The sequence below is a fragment of the Meleagris gallopavo genome, chromosome 1 (genome assembly GCF_905368555.1).
Source record: "Meleagris gallopavo chromosome 1, MGAL_WU_HG_1.1, whole genome shotgun sequence".
Lineage (NCBI taxonomy): Eukaryota > Metazoa > Chordata > Aves > Galliformes > Phasianidae > Meleagris > Meleagris gallopavo.
In genome coordinates, this window is record NC_139404.1 from 119,167,648 (window position 1) to 119,188,310 (window position 20,663).

Genomic DNA, 20,663 nt, shown 5'->3' on the forward strand with positions numbered 1-20,663 from the left:
AGATGACAGACTTCAGTATAAGTGAGTGGGAAGGGAAAGGGGCTGGGGGGAGAAGAATCAAAATAAGACCACCCACACAAAGTTGCTCTAAGTCCACAATTCACATGCACGATCATGATTTTTCCATTATCCAGGAAAAGCCTTAGATTCTGTAGTGCTAGTTTTCCTCCAACACCACTACCCACACAAAGCCCAAGCTGTGAAAAGGGCAATGCCAGGCACCAGCCCAGTTGGACAGATAATGAAAAGGTATCCTCCCCTTTCATTAGTGAAGATGTCAAGCTCAGTTGGCTCTTTCTGACTGAAGTTGAGTGCACCTGAACAGAACTACAGCATTAGCATTCGGCAACTAGATAGAACACATTTCTATCAGAAATCAGAAATCTATCAGACATTTATTAAACTTCCCAGCACCGTTTTTTTTTTAATTAAACCAAGTCCCATGGTACAACCTCATCCTTACATGACTGTAATTAACCAGGACGTGTTGTCTGTAACACAAAAAAGCTCACTCTCCTTTACAATCCAGGACTCAAAAGAAAGATTGGTAATTGCAAAGTTTGGGTTGGTACTCAAGGGGCAAACCCTGCAGCTCTCAGCAACAAGAAATCCTGCTCACGAGGAAGGAATGGAATATCCCACCTAGAAATAGTACCTTCATTGGATGGAACAGCACGAGAAACTGGAAGTATTTGTCCACTAAGGACCAAAACACTCTTGATGTGGAAAGTTTTCAGCCCTGCAAATTGTTTATCATTACAAAGCAGGTCTGTGTGCCTGGGGTACCTGCACAGTATCCAACGCCAGACAGAAAAACCCATTCCATCCTCATTGCTTGTGTGATATCTCCTCCAAGAAGGGATGAGCTATCACCCTGCCACAGAACCAAGCAACAGAGGCCTGCAGACCTGGCAGCATTACTTAATGCACTCCCTTTAGCAGAAGTTAAAAGACTCTTTCAAGCATGCAATCCAGAAAATTTCTCTGTTCAGGAGTAAGACCCACCTTATAATGGGATGGATTGTCTCAAGTTTACATTGTTAAAGCTTTGTGATCTGAATCCCATTAATAACCTTCACCCAAGCCTATATGAGTCACCAGGAGGTGAATCCAGGTCTCCTCAGCACCAATGTCTTAGCTGCTGGGCCCTCCTGCTCAGCTCCTGCAGAACTGAATCCAACAGGGGAGGGACTGAGCACTAGGTTGGAGCTGGGTCCCCTCCTGACATCTCCCAGCCACTTACAGATAGCCACTAGCCCACCCAAAAGCCACCTGCTATGTGTTCACATAAATTAAGCAGTATGCACAGAGTCCATTAGTAGAAAAAAATGTTGTCATTTCAGTGTGGTTTTCTGAAATGTCAGGAGGTTAGCCTTTCTGTGGGGCAGCAGGCTTATTCTGGGGGATGCAGTGGTATTGAAAATATTTCAGAAGCTCTGTTCTGTTGAAGCATTGCTGCCTGTGAGCAAGTTTCAGCTTCACCCAGGCCTATGGAACCTGCTCTAGCAGAGGTAATCACGCCACATGAGGCACACACAGGAATTCATCACTGCTTCATGATGGAAAACTTCCCTGGCAGTGAAAAAAGAGGTGCTGGCCTAAACACCCTCCCAGGGTGTCTCTTCTGGGGTCCACACAACTGCTCCCCTCCCATGCTATCACACTGACACAGCCCCTTGGAGGCTGAGATGCACGAGAGAGGGCCACACCGCTGCCTTATATTCTTGGCTATGAGGATGTTAAATTATATACCAAGTTCTACGATCTGAGAGAAAAAACCCAATAAGTACTTTGACACAGCAGATGCATCTTGGACTAAGAAGTACTGAAGTGTTGGCCAAAGTTTGACTCAGACAGCTCCAGTCTCCCATGCTAGCACATTTAATTCAGAATTCAGCTCTAGGGCTCTGTCCATCTGGCTCATGCCACTAGAATCAAGAAGCTGCAGCAAACAAGGTGAGCATGTGCCAACTTCTACAGAGACTTATTTAACAAGCCCAAAGTTGGACTTCTTTAAAAAAAGGAAAAAGAAACAGCGGAGAGATTTCTGTGCAACAATAAATATGAGTATAAAACACTCCTTCAGTGAATCTGCAAACTACATTGTAGGCTCGCATCACTTTACCTTTCACTTTCACATCTGTTCTCTTGGAAGGATTAATCTCCTGAACTAGGTTAAGGTTTTCTATATTTTTATTTTTCAGCCCTCCCTGCAATATAGCAGAGGCAATTCAAAAGCAAAGTCACTCCTTTACTCCTCCAAGTCAGAATAATACGGACAATAAAACAGTATCATTCCTACAGACTCAAGCAAAATGTACCCCACTTCTGGGGTATGATCACCCACTATATCCAGTAGAAGAGTTTCTATCGGTATCACCACAATTCCTCAAGGCAAGACTAACCTTCCAGTAGGAGAGGTAGGGGAGGAGGAGAAAGTGAATTCTACCACAGGGTCCCTTTGCATGAAGACACAAAGTTAAAGGGGGAAAGAATGAACAAGATACATCAGTTACCTTCAACTACTAACTTTGCCACAGGAACTATATTAATGGATATCTCCCTCTGTTTTCAGCATATTGCAGCTGATATAGCTGCAGAATTTCTTCTCCCCCCTATTAAGCTTTTCTAGGCTCAATGACCAATGTTATCTGGCCCTGCATTTTCAGATATTTATTTCTTTTTCACCTCTGTGTACATAGATATATAAAAAAATGTTTTTCTTCCAGTGGCACACAGAATTTTGAGGAAGGAGATACTGTCCAAATCTGTTCTATTCCAACAACTGTTAAGAACAGTCTGCATGAAGGTGGGCACACTCATCTTTTTTATGGCAGCAGAATTCTTTAGTCTCACAGTCCAAACTGTTGTTTATCAAGTCAGACCTACAGCCAATCGGGAAGTCCAATTCCAGAAAGAGAAGAAAAAAAAAAATCACCCTGAACTGCAATATTTTGCATTTACCTCTCATTTCCTTTAACAAATTTCCATTCTGCTGGGTTCTTCAGCACAGCACTTAGGAACAAGCAGATAAATGAAAAATACTTCTAATCTACATTAATAATTTGTGTTAAGTTCCACTTGGACAATTTCATAAATGAATAGCCACATTATAGCTATGGAAGATAGTTGTAACCCATTCATTCACTTGCAGACCCAACGCTCTTCGAACAGAGGTTATTTCCACTCTATATTGCAGGCAGATGATTTTATCATTGGACCTGATAGAGAATTACCCAGTGAATTTTGCATGTATTGACAGAGGTCCTTAAAATGCCTGTATTGTAAGCTGGATAAGTAGCCTGGGTCCATCAGGCCTAGCCCCTGATCCAGCAGGGACACCCAGAACAGGGTACCAGAATCACGTCCAGAATGCTCTCAGAGATCTCCAAGGAGGAGACTGCACAGCCTCTCTGGGCAGCCTGTGCCAGCCCTCCACCACCTGCACTATGAAGAACAGCTTCCCAATGAAGTTTCAAATCATGAGTAAGAGCCTGTTATGCCTAGCCCACCTCACTCTCCTCTCAGCCAAGCCTCTCAGCTTCGGCCTCTCTCCTCTCATCTTCCACAGCTGACCCCCAGACAGGGCTGCAATCCTGGCTTGCCTCCCAGGTACTACAGCAGGCTTCCCCCAAACGTATCAGGCCTAGAGCACCACAGCACGGAACATCTCCAGCACAACAAGCGCCTGGTGCAATGCAACTGCACACTAGTTCATAGAGTACAGCTATCTTATCACTGCCCTACTGATCTGCTGTACAGGGATGGTGGCACTGCTGGCACACAGCAGGTGTGTTGGGCTGTATTCAGGGCTACAAAGATGATGATGGGTCTAAAGGGTGTAAAAGTGAAGATGAATAAGGAGCAGTTGAGGTCCCTTAGTTTGTTCAGCTCAGAGAAGAGGCTCCCCAGGTCAGTGGGCATGGACGTGAGCTGCCAGAGTTCAGGAAGGACATTTGGACAACACTCGCAAACACTAGGTTTGATTTCAGCTGATGCTGTGCAGAGCTAGGGGTTGGACCCTGTGATCCTTGTGGTCCTTTCCAACTTGGGATATTCTATGATTCTATGATATGTCATATGATCTGTACTGGTGCTTGGGCAGTCCCACGCATGCGGCCCACAGCCTTGCCCTCAGCATGTCAGCTGGCCCAACAGTGAGCAAGAGTGAAACTGGAGACATCTGCATCCCAACCGTTGTTGCTCTGGCCACTTGTGCTTAAAAAGGGATGGCTCAAAGGCTCCAGGTGCTGATTCACTACAGCTGGGCAGCCACGTTCTAACAGTGACAGAGAGCTAACAGCATATCTTCAGATAAGCCTATGAGTTCTTCATTAGGAGGATGCTATCCAGAAAACAGCTAATCCATCCTCTGTCTCGGCACTGAAGTGGAATCAGGGCTGTGGTAGCCATAACAGAGGCCAAAAAATATTGCTGAAATCAGGTACTATGGTACATACTTTAGGCTACTAGCAGAGCAATTACAAGATGATTGCCATAGAATATACTTCAGCTAGAGTGCAATTTCAAAGTAAAGGAACTTAGAACAGTGATTTTAATGAGCCAGCCATAATGAATGCATTTATAACGTCTATTAAAAGCAGGTTATGTTTGGGGGAAGGGAGGTTAATTAAAACTTAGCAGGTTATCAGTAGTTTATTAACTGAACAAGACAGTACCACATTAAAGATAATCAATGGAGAATAAACCACAGCTATAAAAATTAATACTGTTCATTCTTATGATGAGAGGAGGTTGCCTTCAGTGATAAGATAGAGGTAAAGGCATAGGTGCATCCCTCGTGAAAAAAGGAACAAAGTATAGGATGTCCTAAAAGGAAAGTCACTGAAGGCATAAGTTTAAAAAAAAAAAAAGAAAGAAAGAAAAGAAAAACCCTAAAATTGCAAAGACATCAGTAATTCTAGAGGGGAACAAGAAACACGAACAAGCAGTTCTGCAAGCAGCGGAACTAATGAAGCCTGGTTTTCTCCAGCTTTTATGTCATGCAAAGGACTGACTTTCACACTGAAGAAAATGTGAGCTCCAACTGGAGCACTTTTTTTTATTGGTTTGGAGCATTTATATGGGATTCTTTCCCCAGTGGATTTTCTAGTGTCTAATAAAGAACAAGCCCTTTCTTCAAATGCAGCAGTAATAGCCTGTTCTTTCCCTTACCTGTCAGCATCTTTTATGATTCCTACCCTGTGGCAATGCAGTTGAGATTGTAGTTGAATAACAGATATAAAGTTTCTAAAGTGGTTGGTGTGAGATATATAGGTATGCCTACCCACTCCCCTGCTAAACATGCACAGAGTGTGCTATTGTTTCAATAAGAAACCAGGTTAAAAATGGTATTGTCAGAATAATCCATCCCATAGGGAAAGTTTAGCTTTGGTGTGCTGTGTGCAAGACTTCATGCAATCTGCTGTGCTGACCAAGACTTCAGGTTGCTGCAGCAATACTTGACCTAGGGGAAAGAGCGAACCCAGGAGAGAAAACAGGCTATCTTAAGCATGCTGGGACAAGAGCCTATAAAATGATGTTATAACTGCTGGGCTACAGGAAAGCCAGGAGAACACGGAGGAGGGGAAAAAAAAAAGAAGATACTTGCATTCAAAACTTGAGCCATGCTAAGCTAAGTAGCTTCCAGGGTAAGATATGGTCACATGAAAGCCAATGGTCAATCCTTGATATACTTATCTGTTTTTGAGGAATCACTGTACCTTTCTTGACTATCCTCCCTCACACAACACTTCACCAAAAATCTCTTCAGCAAAGAAAGGGCCATGTCTATGCCAAGAACTGGCCCTCTTCTTCCTGCAAGTCAGCAAACAAATCTTAGGAGGGTAAGGGAAGATGGAGCTGGGGAGTATCCTTTCTTGGGACCCACTCTGATTTGCGTGATAAGTATTTAATCATAATTAATCTCTCATTTCACTTAAATCACACCTTATTGTAGCAATCCAAAGTCTGTGCAAAGCGAGGTATTTTTCAGTGTACCACACATAATTCATGCCTCGAGATGTCCTGATTCTGCAGCCACAGAAAATTACACATGACTCTGAAGGATCACTGCCTTTTCCCTTCAACATGCCCTCCCTCAAGACCGACTTAAGGGCCTTTTCAAACACCAGCAAGCTAACAACAAAAAAAAAAACAACAAAACAATCAGAGAAGGCAGAGGAAAAGCTGTAGAGGCCAGAGCAAGCTATACATATTTATAACACAAATACACCACTCTGTGCTCATTCTCCTTAATCACGTGTACACTCGAGCAAGAAAACTCTCCAAACTTTGTCAGGGACTCAGCCTGAGTGGCTGTAGTTCAAAGTCCAGCTGTAAAGAAAGTGAAAACCATAGCGGCTTTGTAAGAATTACAGTGATCCTATTAAAAAATAAAAAATAAAAATAGCCATTCTCTGCTGGGACTTCACATGGCAGTGCCACACAGCTCCCGCTGAACCTAGCAGCATTTCAAGCATGCAAGTCCTGATGTAATTAAGCCCCAGGCTTAATTAGGTTCCATCGCTACTGCTTTCTTCCTGCCTTCAGCCAAGAAGGTATAAGAAAAGATTGTCCAATACAGATACTGCAATTTAAAGTCTCAAGTTCAGAACACAGTGGGTGTATATCTACTATAAAATCTACCCTAAAAACATGCCTGTTGTTAAACTGAGCAGCGCATTAGAAGCGGTTAGATATAATGAAAATGTAAATGGAAAGTATTCTGGGGAGATACTTTGGCTAAAAACAGCACACACTGTATGCTATCTTTTATTTTAATCATGCTCTAAGCCCTGCCTTTTTGAACTTTTTATAAATTCTGCTATCTCCCTTTGCAGTTAGTTACATATTGGTATATAAATTCAAAGACGAGAAGCAATTAGGAATGAAGCTAAGACTCCCTCTCTTGATGCTAATACATCAAAGGAAGTGAAAAAACTCCCCCCACACGCACACTCAGTAACACAGAGGGCTTCTGCTCTTCACATCCTAATAGCTCAAGCAGTTCCAGTGGAGAGTCTGATGTCAGACTCTGATTACGTGGAGATGCCAAGCAATTGGAAAGAACAGCTTTTGAAAATCCCAGTTCTCTGACTCAGAAGACCACACAGCTGCGCAACAATACTTTCAAAATGCAAGTGTGCATTATTCTCATGAGCTGGTCATATTTCTTTCCACTTTGGACATCGTTACACTGCTTTTAAGAGTTCCCTGTGGGCCTCTGATTTGGGTACAATACATCTAGGCATGTGTGAAGGAAATGTGTCAGATTAGAGGCTTTTCAAACAGCCAGGTATGCTTCGCTATGCAGTTTGGAGAGAGAAAGAGCCAGTCTGCCTTTCAGCGGCCATTTTTAATAGGATAAAAAGAGGCTGTGGCTGGACTGTGCCATGTTTTCTCCCTACCTTTTCATATCTGTGCCAGACCTGCCATAATCTGATCCTTGACATTTAAGCCAGAGAACAAGCATACCCATTGAAGAAACATCAACAAAACCTGCTTCTGCCGAACCAGAAGAGCAGGTGGGTTGGTACCATTATGCCTGGTTATTTGTATTTCCTTCCCACACATCCTCCCCTCATTCCAAGGACATTTGAGAATTATGCAGTAGCTTTTTGGAAACACTCCAGGCCCTTCATCTTTCATAAAGGGAAACCACTATCTTTTACGTACGTGGATAAACAGATGAATGACCTTCCCATGTCCTCAGGAAGCTATAAGGATCCACTTATTTCTTAATCTCCAGATCTCTCTTGTATCAGCAGGGGAACTGACCAGAAGTAGGAATGACACCATTGGTTTCACCAAACACTCATCTCACATCTCCATACACATATACATTAAATTATAAAAGATCTTCAACAGAAGCACAGAGTTTTAAGAGAGTTGCGGGATATTCAGTCATCAGATCCACAGTAAGTGTAAGTCTCTTACCTGATTTCATTTTCTCTGCAGTCTTACTCCTGGGTAAAGGAGATCTAATTGGTCTTAAAAGAGTTGTGTTATTTCTACCTGGATTTCTGATAAACTCACTGGAGCTCCTTGTTTGGCTATTGAACGTGAGCCAGACAAAAAGTCCCACTAATGGCTACAATACTGCACAGCTATATAGCTGCAGTGAGATGGGAGTCCAGCTTTGGGAGCATTTGGACATCAGATTTTTGTCTAGAAGGCTCTCTAATTAAGCAATCATTTCAAACCTGTTGCATCGATTTAAGTATTGTTTATGGGAAATGAAAAATAACTACAGAACAGGTAGTACTGCATCAGTGGAAGACCAAATAATGAAATTCAGCAAAATTCCTAAAGATTTACATCTGTTTAATGGTTTCAGAGGAAAACCACATCTGCTTGCTATTCAGCTGTTACGAGGTTATGCAGGTAAAGGTTAGTTAGTCTCCCTGAGCACCAAGTTCTCAGAGAGTTGTGCTGATCTAAATAGCACAAAAGATTTTATCCTTTGCTTTTATCTGCAAAAAAGCCAGAGTCTGCTCTACATAAGTCAACTTGACTGAAGGCGCCAACCAGCACTTTGAAAACACCCTGCCAACGCAACCTGACAAACTTCTTCCCCTTACATTCTATCACACGCTAAATGGGTGAAAAAAAAATCTCTTGACCTCAGGCTCCTTAGGGTTGTGCTCTCATGTAAAAGGCCTTCTATCACTTCTCTGTAAACAAAGATAAGGAATCTCCCTAGATGGTGGCACTCTTTCTAATGTAATGGGCAAAGTGCAAATGAGATTCTTAAGTGAGTGGGTTTTTCTTCCTATGTTTCTTTGTTGTTCCAACAGTAGCAAAAAGTAAACAGAAAAACTAATGGTTTGGCCTCCTGCTCCTGCAGGCTGGGCTAACTTGACACCAGCCCTCTGCATTGAGAAGAAGCCAAGCACTGAGGAAATTTTCCAATTTTCACACACCCACAACTTGTTTTATTTCCATTAATGGGAAAAGTACAGTTAAGTGCACCAGAGAATTATATAAAACAAACGAATAAGCAACAAGCACAAAACCAAAAAAGCCACACCTGACAAAAAAAAACTAAGCCTTCCTCCACTTCCAACAGGACAGATGAAGACGCTGTGTTATTCAACTCAGACACAAAGCTGAAGATGATTGATCACTGCATCTAACATACAACTCTTTTTTTGAAGGTTTTGTTATGCACCCTATGAGGATTTACCAATTAATATGATTTCAATATACAAAGAGAGCTGTGAATACGTTCTTGTGCCTCATGTTCCCAAACCACATTAGTGTCTATTTTTAAGTGTAACCACCCTTACACACAGAAATTCTTATGCACTATAATGCATAAATATGCATATAACTCCATAATGCAGGGTTAAGGGATGGTAGAAATATGTTCTCATTTGTTGCCAGCAGTATCAGAGACCTCTCAGCGCAAATGTATCTAACCTGTGGGGTCTACAGTCGTGCCTCCACACAATAGGAAATCTATGCAATGGAAATTGCACTAAAGATTCCCTAGGATTTTGTGAAGCTGGGATAAAGCACAGCATTTATCTACACAACTTGCATGTGATTGCTTTTTCTCTCAATAGGGCACCTCCTCTTGAAGTCTTACATACCTTTCCAGAAGATCTCTACAAGCACAATCACGTGCAATTACTTTAGGATGGCCTCACAACGTAGCCGGGTTCTGAAACACAAGTACGGGGGAGGGAGGGGCAGGGTTCTAGGTTCAGCAGCAATTGAGGTTTCAGTGCTGTAAGCCAAGGAGGAGGAGGAGCTGCTGAGCTTTGCATCCAGCGTATGTTTTGTGAAAATGGTAGAACTGCAGCAGAAGATACGTGAAAACCTTACAATTGATTAAATATTTCCCTGCAGTGTTCAAAACCCAAACAGGACTGTATTATAACCATGTATAAATAAAAAATGAAAAACCAAACCAGCACCAGCAAGAAAACAACCATCTAGAAAGCCCAATGAAACAGACCAAAAGCAAAAGTGAAACTATCCAGGATGTTTCCACTAACCAGTTTCAATGAAACAGAATAAATTAATGCACAATCTAAAATAATAAAGGAGCAGTTCACAGTTGTCTGTTTTATCTCAATACCGTTACATCCATAAGGAGGAAAAAGGTTCTGATGACGAAAGTAATATAGGGGATGTCCATGTTCCTAAGCAGCTGTTTCCCTAAATGCAAGCATATAGGAAAATCGGGAACAGAAAAGTGGTGCAATGAAGTATTTTATGAGACAACTGCTGGAAAGGCCACTGCTTTTAGAAATATTTGCTTCTAGTAACACATTGATGCTTGCAGAAAGAAAGCCTGGAATGCATGGAATTCTCAAGGATGCCAGGGTGCAAACAGGATCTTGTTATCTAGGGCTTTAAGAACCTGCTCTATGGTCACACTGATTATTCAAAAAATGAGAGGGCTAACACCATCAGTTTCTGTAAAGTAAGACATTCCATGTAGACCACCAGATCTGTAGTCCCCTGGACTGAGAAATCATCATTCTAAATACAAAGAGAGGCACTCAGTCCCATGTCTACACTGAAATCCAGCACTTCTGCATTCTTGTGCCACCAAGATTATGAAACTGATATCACGCTGCTCATTTCTCTTGCTGTTAATAAGAAAACTCTAAGCAACAGCAAGATTGACAACAATCATGTTACTCCCACATGGTTCTGCTTTAGAAGCAGAGCCCGGAGCTGATCACGATGAAAAGCAACAAAGTACTTAGACTGGCAGAAGGGCAAAGCAGTTTGTTCATGAGCTGAGCAGGAAAACATTTCTCACTCTTGTTTCTCTTCCAATCACAGGGTGGGAAATGACTTGTATTTGCAGAGCGCTAGCTGTCCAGAGGCTTGTAAGAAAGATGAAAGGAACAGCACCATCTGGGAAGGCAGGGGAGAGAGACCCGTGTTTCTGAAGACGATCTGCCCGTGACTGCCCACAATCCAACCCTTGTTGTGTCTAATAAGATCTTCCAAATGCATTTTCTGAACAGTGGCTAAAACAAGAGAGCAACACATAAGTAAATACCTTGAACATCAGCTCAGCAGAGCAGTTCAGGCAGCTCTCTTAAGCAAATATCCAGGCTTGCAAATCTTTACCATTTCAGTAGCAACAAAGCTGAGAATGGAAAGGCCTTATGAAAATGACAGCTGTAGTGATAAGCATTAGTAGAAACACGCTGTAATCAATTCATTTCAATTTGCTGTTAATAGTCCCTGAACTCAACATTTGAATGTAACAATAAATAACTTCCAATGTACAACACGCCACTGTTTTCAAGAGAGCACCTTCCTGATCCCTTCCCTTGGTATCATGTCTGCAACTACCAAAGACCGGCGCAGGCAAAGGTGTAACCACTGGCTCCAGGAGCTCCTCTATGGGGCTGCCCAGCATTCCTTTTCCTCACCCAGGCCACCCCTTCATCACAAGGGAAGTTCAGAACCCAGCTGGCTCACAAGGCATGGAGAAAAAGGCCTTCAAATGTCACAGCTCCGTATCTAGGGCATGTCTGGTAGCATTATTCTCAAACCACCATGCTGAAGTTGGTGTTACATCAAGAATGTCTCGCTGTGCCGAGGTAGCCTGGTCGTTTTAAGCCGGTACTTAAATGCATGGCTGGGCTGCACAGCTGTTCTGCTCACATGCCAGCACACAGCACCTCAGCATATACATCAAGCAGCCCAGCATCCCTGGCTACTGGTGCACAGCAAATTCAGCATGACCACCCATGTGCAGCAGGTGCATACCTACCGCCAACTTATTCCATGTTGCAAAGCTCAAACTCCACCTGGTTTTGAGTTAATCTTAGATGCAGCGTGTAGACGGCATGACCAGGCTGTGAAGCTAGTGGTCCTGGGCACACCTGTGGACATCTGTGCTTGCTGTTGCTTTAATGAGAACAAAGGAGGTTGCAGTGAGGTGGGAGTTGGCCTCTTCTCCCAGGTAACAGTAATTAGACTAGAGGGAAGGGCCTTAAGTCTCACCAGGGCAGATTCAGGTTGGATATTAGGAAAAAATTATGCTCTGAAAGAGCGATGATGCAGAGACACAGGCTGCCCAGGGAGGTGGTGGAGTCACCGTCCCTGGAGGTGTTCAAGGAACGTGTGGATGTGGCACTGAGGGATGTGGTTAGTGAGCATGATGTGATGGGTTGGTGATTGGACTAGATGGTCTTAGAGGGCTTCTCCAACCTTAATGATTCTATAACTGGGTGCCATGACTTGAGTGAAACACTGCCGAGAATTGGTTACGTAGGCACAGCATGTCTAAAACAAACATGAGCACAGTCCTGCTGAAAGTAACAATGGAGGAGGTGTCAGCCCAGAAAGGAGAGTGCACACTACCATTATATACTACAGGAAGGACGGGCAGCTTCCCGCAGGGCTTTTGTATCTGGTCCTTGGCAATGCTGAGCAGTCCGTGGGCCAGCAGGAGGTGCTGCGGGTGGGTATGGATTTGAAGGATGACAGGCAGATGAGCAGAACAGTGCAGCTTAGCTCCAGGTCCCAGCTGAGATGTTCAGATGTAGCATTATGCAAACAGTCCAGCGCCAGGCTGAGAATAAAAGCATCCAGAAGCATGCAAAGAAGCAGACTACCCATGCCCATTGGATGGAGACAGAGTCGTTCCTGTCAAAAGCACGTGCAGCCCAGGGCTGCCCGGAGAGGATAGGCTGGGTGCTGTGTCTGCAAGCAGCTGTGGGCAGCGGGCAGGATGCAGACCTCTGGAGGGCAAACCGCTCGGGATAGAGCTGCGCGGAGCCCTCGGTCATCAGACCAGGGGACATCTGCAGCCCTGCCGGCGGCACTGCACCACGCATGCTGTGTGCAGGGTGAGAAGAGGATCAGCAGGCAGCCGAGAGGGGGGTCGTGGTCGTGAGTCTCTTCCCTCCTAAGGAGAGGAGGGCTCAAAGTAAAAAAGAATGATGAAGCGGCAGATCCTGCATATATCATCATAGGGGAAAAGCCAAACTCTCTAATTAAGCACATGACATAACTGTGCTGTAATATCAAGGTTTTGCACTGTGATTTGAAAACAAGCTGCACTTGCACAATCCACAAAGAAAAAAAAAGCTGTGCGGATTAGAAAGGCTTGGCTCAGCTCTCACACAAATGTCCGGGCACAGTTACTCAGCTCAAATGAGAAAGCGACCCGAGGAGTTCCATTTCTCAGCCCGTTCCCTCAGCACACGGTCCGCCCTCCCTCTCCCCACAGTTCCCAATCACAGCCCGGCACTCTGCTCTGACTGCACCCCTGTCCTGAAACCACACGCAGCCTCCGTCAGGCTGAGCTGGAGTTGATGTATGGAATCCCTCCCCAGTAAAGTCACCATGCCAGCTGCCAAGAATCCAGTTTAAAGACCTCTGAATGCTTAAAGCTCGACGGTGTTAATGGGCACAGCTCCGCTGATCCTAGAGGAGATACTTCTATTATTACATACCACTCCCAAAAGGGAGTGCAGAGCACGTTCTTTTTAAATGGCACACTCATTGAAAACGATGAGAGGAAGGCATGCTCTTCCTTACTCCAGTGTAAATTCATCTCCCTGTGCTCACCGGATCCATGGGATTGTGAGGGGAGCAGCAGTAGGCAAAACCCGAACCAAATTCCCAACCAAAACCATTGCTGTTTCTAAGGTAGATATGATGAGCGCAGGACCATCAGCGATCCCTGCTACTCCCCATCTCCAGTCCGCAGCCCTACCTATGAGAAAACACTCGGGAGCAATTGGGAAGCGTATGCGTCAGTGAGAACACAGAATCATTCCGCTGCTGTAAACACGAGCCATGTTCAGCAGAACGCAACGGATAGGACTGCGCAGCCTGTCACCGCTTTTATGGCTCGGGTGGAGAGGCAGCAGGATTTAAGCACTTATTGCTCAGAACAGAAGTCGCGTATTGCCCTCATCCTTTCCTTCCCCTCCTCTTCCCGCCTCCCCGGCTCGTCAGGCTGCTCTTTAAACAGAACGAAGTCATAAACCAAACTTCCTTATTTTATATGGCTCTGAAAACTGGATAAAGACGCGGCGCTTTGATTATTTCTACTTCAGAGCTTCACGTCTCTATCGGAAAGTCAGAGACACGTCGAAGGGAAAGGCAAACGTGTCCAGGAAGGGGACCGGCAGCAACGAAAAACCCCGGAGACGGGGCTTCGTGCTCCCGGGCACCCGCAGAGCGGCTCCGGCCCCCTCCCCGGCTGCAGAAGATGCGCCCGGAGAGCCGGGCAGCCGCTCCTTATGTAAGGAGCAAACCACTGACATCATCCCTCCCGCCGGCGGCGCGGCGGCGCTCGGTGGCACCCACCCGACCCGCGCCCCCCGGCCCCTTCCCACGGGCTCCGCTCCCCGCCGGGAGCCCCCAGCTCCACCCGGGGTGCCGTGCCCGGCGCCCGCCCGCCCGCCCCGAGCCGCGGTACTCACGCACTGCCTCCTGCTTGGGGTCGAGGCCGCGCACGGCCCCCTGGAGGCCGGCGATGCGGCCGTGCAGCGCCCGGACGCGGCGGTGGGTGCCCTGGATGTCAGCCTCGACCTCTTGGAAGAGGGTACAGGCGTGCCGGGCCACGTCGGAGAGCTGCCGGAGGATCCGCGACAGGGCCACGTTGCTGACCGCGCACAGGTCCAGCACCATCAGCACCGCCGCCTCCCTCTCGCCGCCGGCCGCCTGCGCGCCCTCGCCCGCCGCCCCCGGCTCCTCCGGCGGCGGGTCCCGCGGCGGCGGCTCCGCGCCCCGGCTTTCCTCCAGCACGGAGGCAGCGGGCTGCCGCCGGCACAGCCGCTGCGGCTCCACCGTCCGCTTGGCGAACGGCATGGCCGAGCCCTCGGCGCGGGGCTCGCTCGCGGGGATCGCTGTTCCCTTGCCCCACCGCCCTCACGCGCGGCCGCCCATCGCCGGGCTCCGGCTACGCGCCGAGCTCCTGCGCTGCCGCCGGCCGCCGAGCATCCGCCGCTGCCGCCGCGGGGAGCCGGGGAGCATCCGCGCCGCCTCCCTCTCTCCTTCTCTCCCTCCTTCCCTCGCCCGCCCGCACGCCGCGCCGTCCCGCTCCGGCGGCGGGTGTGAAGGGGCGGCCCGAAAACCCGGCGAGAGGAATCCCGCGGCCGCGAGGAGGAGCGAGGCGGCGGGGCGGGGGCGGGGGCGGGCCGGGGCCGCCGCCAGGAGGCGCCGGAGGGCCCGCAGCGCCCCGGGAGCCTGAGCCGGGGGCAGCGGTGGGAGCCGGCCGCAGCCCCGCGGCTCTAAGGCTCGGGAAGTGTCCTGGGGCGTCTCGCAGGTCTGGAATTCTGGGGTTTGGGGTGGGTCCGCGGGGAGACGGGACTGGGGGGTCCCGTCCAGCACGGGGTGTTCCGTGGTCCCATGCGTGGAGCCGCTCTCTGGGAAGCTGTCTGGGGAATCACAGAATCATGGAATGGCTTAGGTTGGAAGGAACCTGAAAAATCATCTAGCTCCAACACTTGCCCTGGGCAGGGCTGCCACCCACCAGCTCAGGCTGCCCGGGCCCCGTCCAACCTGGCCATGAGCGCCTCCAGGGATGGGGAAGGTGGGCTGCGGTCGGATGGGAGTGCTGCTTCTGGCACAGTGTCCGAGCTTACTTCTTTGTTGTCCTCAGAGCGAGTTGGCATGAAGTCTGGACTTAACCCCTAAATTATCGGTGGTAAGCATGCAGCACAGAAAAAGCTGCTGTGGAAGGACAGCCCTTCCCCAGGATGACATTCTGCAGTTGGGAAAAATTGGATTAAACTTGCCTGCTTGACCACTTGTCACGCTGGCACATGCGTGCCATGATCATAGAATCATAGAATCATAGAATCATAGAATCATAAAATCATAGAACGGCCTGAGTTGAAAAGGAGCACAGTGTTCATCTAGTTTCAACCCCCCTGCTATGTGCAGGGTTGCCAACCACCAGACCAGGCTGCCCAGAGCCACATCCAGCCTGGCCTTGAATGCCTCCAGGGATGGGGCATCCACAGCCTCCTTGGGCAACCTGTTCCAGTGCGTCACCAGCCTCTGATGATGATGCGGGCTGTCCTTATGCCTGTGGTCACTGCCAGCTCACAGGTGCACACACTGGGCTCTGTGAGAGCAGGGAGCTGCCCCAGGAGCACGCAGCCAGCTACAGCTCCTTCTGCAGAGCTGACCCACTGGGCTGGACCCACTGCTGGCTTTTGGCAAAGATGCTTCGTGTGCCCTAAGACTATCACAGATCAGAGCTGTTAAAGTCAACGTATTCTTTACGCTAGAGTTTCTTCTGCAGCAGGGTGGTTTTTATCCTCAGTAATGGAGCATGGGCTGTACTGTTCTTCCCACCCAAATGAGTGAAAGTATGTTATTCATTATCCACTGAAATGTATTTTAATATTTCACTTGAGTTTCATTAATGGGGCAGGGAATGAGAAGGCTAAGTTTTAATGCTATGGAAGGAACAGGGGCCATCCAAACTGGAGTGGGCTCAGAAGACACAAACTTGGGAGTGAAACATGCAGGAAGCAGCATAATAACCCTCACCAGGGATAAAACCTGGCATTTAGGGAAGCAACTGTCAGGCACTCATCCCGCATCTCTCTTAGACATCCTTATGATGCACTGGGCCAGTGCACACAGTCAAACAAAGCCAACGTCAGTGGTCCACTTGTATGAAAGACAGGTCCTGCCAATGCTGTGACTCTCCATCATAGTGAGTACATCTTTATTTTGGAGGTCCCATAGCATTTCCATCCTGCCCTCCATCAGTTGTTGCCATTATTTTTTTAGTTTTTCATTACTTACCTCCCCTCTGAAGAGCCCCTCCAACAGGCTTGTCCCCCTGTCCTGACTGCAGGGTACCAGAGTGCCATGGGCTGAAGTTAAAATTCAGTTAACAGTATATGCTTGCAGCCTACGAGGCCAACTGCATCCTGGTCTGCATCAGAAGAGGGGTGGCCAGCAGGATTGTCTCCCTCTACTCTGCCCTTGTGAGGCCCTACCTGCAGCACTACTTCCAAGCTTGGGGCTCCAGCACAAGAATGATGTGGAGCTGCTGGAGAGGGTCCAGAGTAGGGCCACAAAGATGATCAGAGGGCTGGAGCACCTCTCAGATGAAGTCAGGCTAAGGGGTTTGGAATTGTACAGCCTGAAAAAGAGAAAGCTCTTTGGAGACCTCACTGTAGCCTTCTGGTACTAAAAGAGATCTTATAAGTGGAAGGGTAACTGACCTTTTACACTGTCTGAAAGGGACAGGAACAGGACAGGGAGGATGGCTTTAAACTAGAAGAGGGGAGATTTAGTTTAGATGTTGGGAGGAAATTCTTTACTCAGAGGTTGGTGAGGCACTGGCACGGCTGCCCCGAGAAGCTGTGGTGCCCCATCCCTGGAGGCGCTCAAGGCCAGGTTGGATGGGGCCCTGGGCAGCTGAGGTGGTGGGGGGCAGCCCTGCCCACAACAGAGGTCGGGGCTGGGTGGGCTTTGAGTTCCCTTTCAACCCAAACTATTCTATAATTCTGTGATTGTACTTCAAGGTGCTCCTTTGTGAACACATCAGCCCAGGCCAACCTTCTGCATCAGTAGATTTCGAGACACACTTGCAGACCCCAGTGACAGACACGCCAGTAAGAATATCAGTCATGAGCAGAGATAAACTTGTGAAATTGTTTCATTTTGGTTATTTGTTGCAGGAAAAGCCTTCTGTTGTGCTGTCCCGCACCCGTTGGTCATAGAACGCAGCAGCCGCTATGCAGCTTCTCGGCCTTTACCCCCATGCTACAGCTGTGCTCCTCCCCCAGTTTGCATTTACTGCTGACATCCCTGCTGAGGCGTGATTTGACAGTGACACCAGCAGGGCAGCTCCATGCTAATGGAGGTGGTGGCAGGACCGCTGATAGATCAGAAGGAATCTGTGGTTCTCTGGCGCAGTGAGTGCAGGAGACAAGGAGGTGAGGTTGAGCAATCTTGCCCAGCTTAGCTTTGGCCTGCTGTGGTACGCCTCACTCCACAGCACCAAAAAGAGAGGAGAGGCTGATGAGTGCTTCAGGCTATTGTCATTTCCTCCTGTTTGCCCGACTGTCAGGAAGATGCCTTCAGGCATCATATTAATGAAATTGTGGCCTTTTGACCATAATGTAGTATCTGTCGTCACTGACGCTAGCCCCACTAATATATCATGTATTTATTCCCAGCAAAGATGTCACAGGCAGCACATTACCAAACCTGTATCCACTCAGGCTAGCAAAAAGCATCCTCATTCAGAAACTGTCCTCAAGGCTCAGCTGCCATTCTGCGCTTAGACCAGAGTGACATCCATTGATCACACCAAGGCCGCATTAACAATAGAAGCCCATTAGGCAGGAAGGCAGCACAGCCAGGCACTCCAGCGTGATCGGGACCTGCTCATTTAGGTCTCACAGCTCTGCCTGTTCGTTTCAGCATGAACATGTTAAGATCATGTCCAAAACAGAATTATAGCTGAGAAATAATTTTACCGAAGAGGCTCACTGGGTCTGAATGGCTTAGTCAGGCAAAATGCTGGCAGCTCAGCTTTACACAGCATGTCTTATGTTTGCCATGTTCTGGACACCAAGGGGGTTTCCTCCTTCAATATTATCTGGTCTTCGATTGCAACAGAGCTGATGTACTGAGGCACACGTCTTCTCCATTCTAGGTCCCACTTCCATATGACTTTATTAGCAACAATAGCTATCCAAAGTGTTTTCAAAGAAGGCAAGAGACCACAAGTCTCTTCTAGGAGCTGCTAGGTATGGGCAGGGATGAATACTGCCTGTCCATCCTCACAATCTCACAGTACTCACAGATACACTCTTGCTCTCTGTTTACAATCACAGTACTGCTGTGCAGATGGAATTTTCTCTTGTCCAACAGACCTGGGCACACTTTTTCCTAGAATTATAGAATCACAGGGTTGGAAAGGAACTACAAGATCATCTAGTCCAATCGTCCTCCTATCACCATCACTACCCACTAAGCTACTAAACTGTATCTTGTAGCACCTCCTCCAGACACCTCTTAAATACCACCAGGGACAGTGACTCCACCACCTCCCTGGACAGCTCATTCCTCACACTTCCTTGAGAAAAATAATTCTGTGACCCTCGGCAAAGCTATCTCCTATCCCTCCTCCCACTTCCCTGTGAGCAGTTGTATGGGAATCAGAGCAGTGGTGTTTCTCAGTGTCAATTTCTCTTTCCTCTCCCTCTGGATTTCTCCTGCCACGTGTGTGCTGTCACCGGCTCCCATCCCAACCCAGCCTGCTACTGCCCTTTCTGCTATTTGTTAGTGTTTGTGTTATCATAATCCTCTTCACCCTTAAACTATGACCCCACTGCTTTAGTCATTGCTTTAAGTAGGAAAAGTGCAGGGCCTGCAGCAGTGTATGTACCTGTAGAAAAATGGATAATTGGGCTCCACATGCTGCTGCAAATCATGTAGTGCAGGCAAAACAATTAAAAACTGAAAGTTAACTCTCTTTCTCTTAATTATAGTTGTTACAAAGTTTACTTGTAACCAGAGTAGGGATGACATTTCAAATTGAGGAGTGATTATTAAATTGACACCTTCTTTAAAATGTGCCTTAAGTCAAGGCTGACATGATAATTGAGTTTTGTTACTAAGAAATGTCTATTTTAATAAGGAAACTTCCTTATCTCTCTAGTGAGTTCATGTTAAGTGCATATCAACTTAATGTTTTCCATCACAACTACCTTATTAAAATTAGGAAGAACTCACTGGAGCACCCTCTGAACAGCAAATGCTGTAATTTCCTTCAATGCCAGTATTAGTTGCAGATTCTTTCTCATCCCAGAAAGACGTATTGACTTCCAACAGAAGGATACAACAAAGAGGGAAAAAAGAAATCTGTTTAAATACTATTATCATTTGGGCCTTTAAAAATATGAGGACTGCTCCAAAAGTAATGCCTCTTGTGTTATGATGTTGACTCATGACATCAGAGGCAGATGTTGGTGGTATGGCAATAGTGGCTGAAGCTTCCCACCAGTATCCCATTACACACTGCCACGTGAGAACAGAGGGGCAGTCTGACAAAATGGCATCTGACGCAGAAGTGTGTATGAAGCAAAGGAGTGTCATTGAATTCTGCCGTGCAGAAAAAATGACAGCCATTGATACTCATCAGTGCCTGCTGAATGTTTATGGAGACCAAGCAGAGGATGTGAGCCCAGTGAGGGGTGGGTGGTGCATTTCAGCAGTGGTGACAGCAACAGTGGGTCATGTCTGCTGGTGCAAATTGTTATGAGGGTCTCTTGTTCATTAGTGGTGAAAATGCACAGTTCATGGTGGTGACTGTGTTGAAAAACAGAGTTTTGTAGCTGAGAATTTGCTCTACTGAATAGTGTTATTGTGCTCTTTGTTTCTGTTGTTGTTTCTTTGGAAATAAACACAAGTCATCTTTGGAACAACATAATAATAGTTAAGAAAGTGCAGTGATATCAAGACCAAATCAAAATGAGGTTCTACCTTATGAAATCATGATTAAAAAGAAAAAAAAGTGGTAAACAAAAATAATCTATTTGTTACAAAAAAACAATAATTCACTGAAGGGAAAAGTAAAGGAGAAAGAAGATATTTTCCTTTCAGTGAGAAATTCATCCACCTCTTTGTTGCTCTGACTCCTTAATTACACTTGATTTGTTAGCAGTGGGGGTTTAACCTGCACACAGTAG

General features: G+C 46.8%; 1 protein-coding gene across 1 annotated transcript in view; it reads right to left on the bottom strand.

The window, feature by feature from the left end:
- NHS (NHS actin remodeling regulator) overlaps positions 1–15,082 on the bottom strand; it is a 251,319-nt gene extending 236,237 nt beyond the window's left edge. The window contains exon 1 of the mRNA XM_085211463.1: positions 14,418–15,082. Coding sequence (XP_085067589.1) covers positions 14,418–14,805 — 388 coding nt within the window. The 5' untranslated portion in view covers positions 14,806–15,082. The remainder of the gene's footprint in view (positions 1–14,417) is intronic.
- Between the last annotated feature and the right edge of the window lie 5,581 nt (positions 15,083–20,663).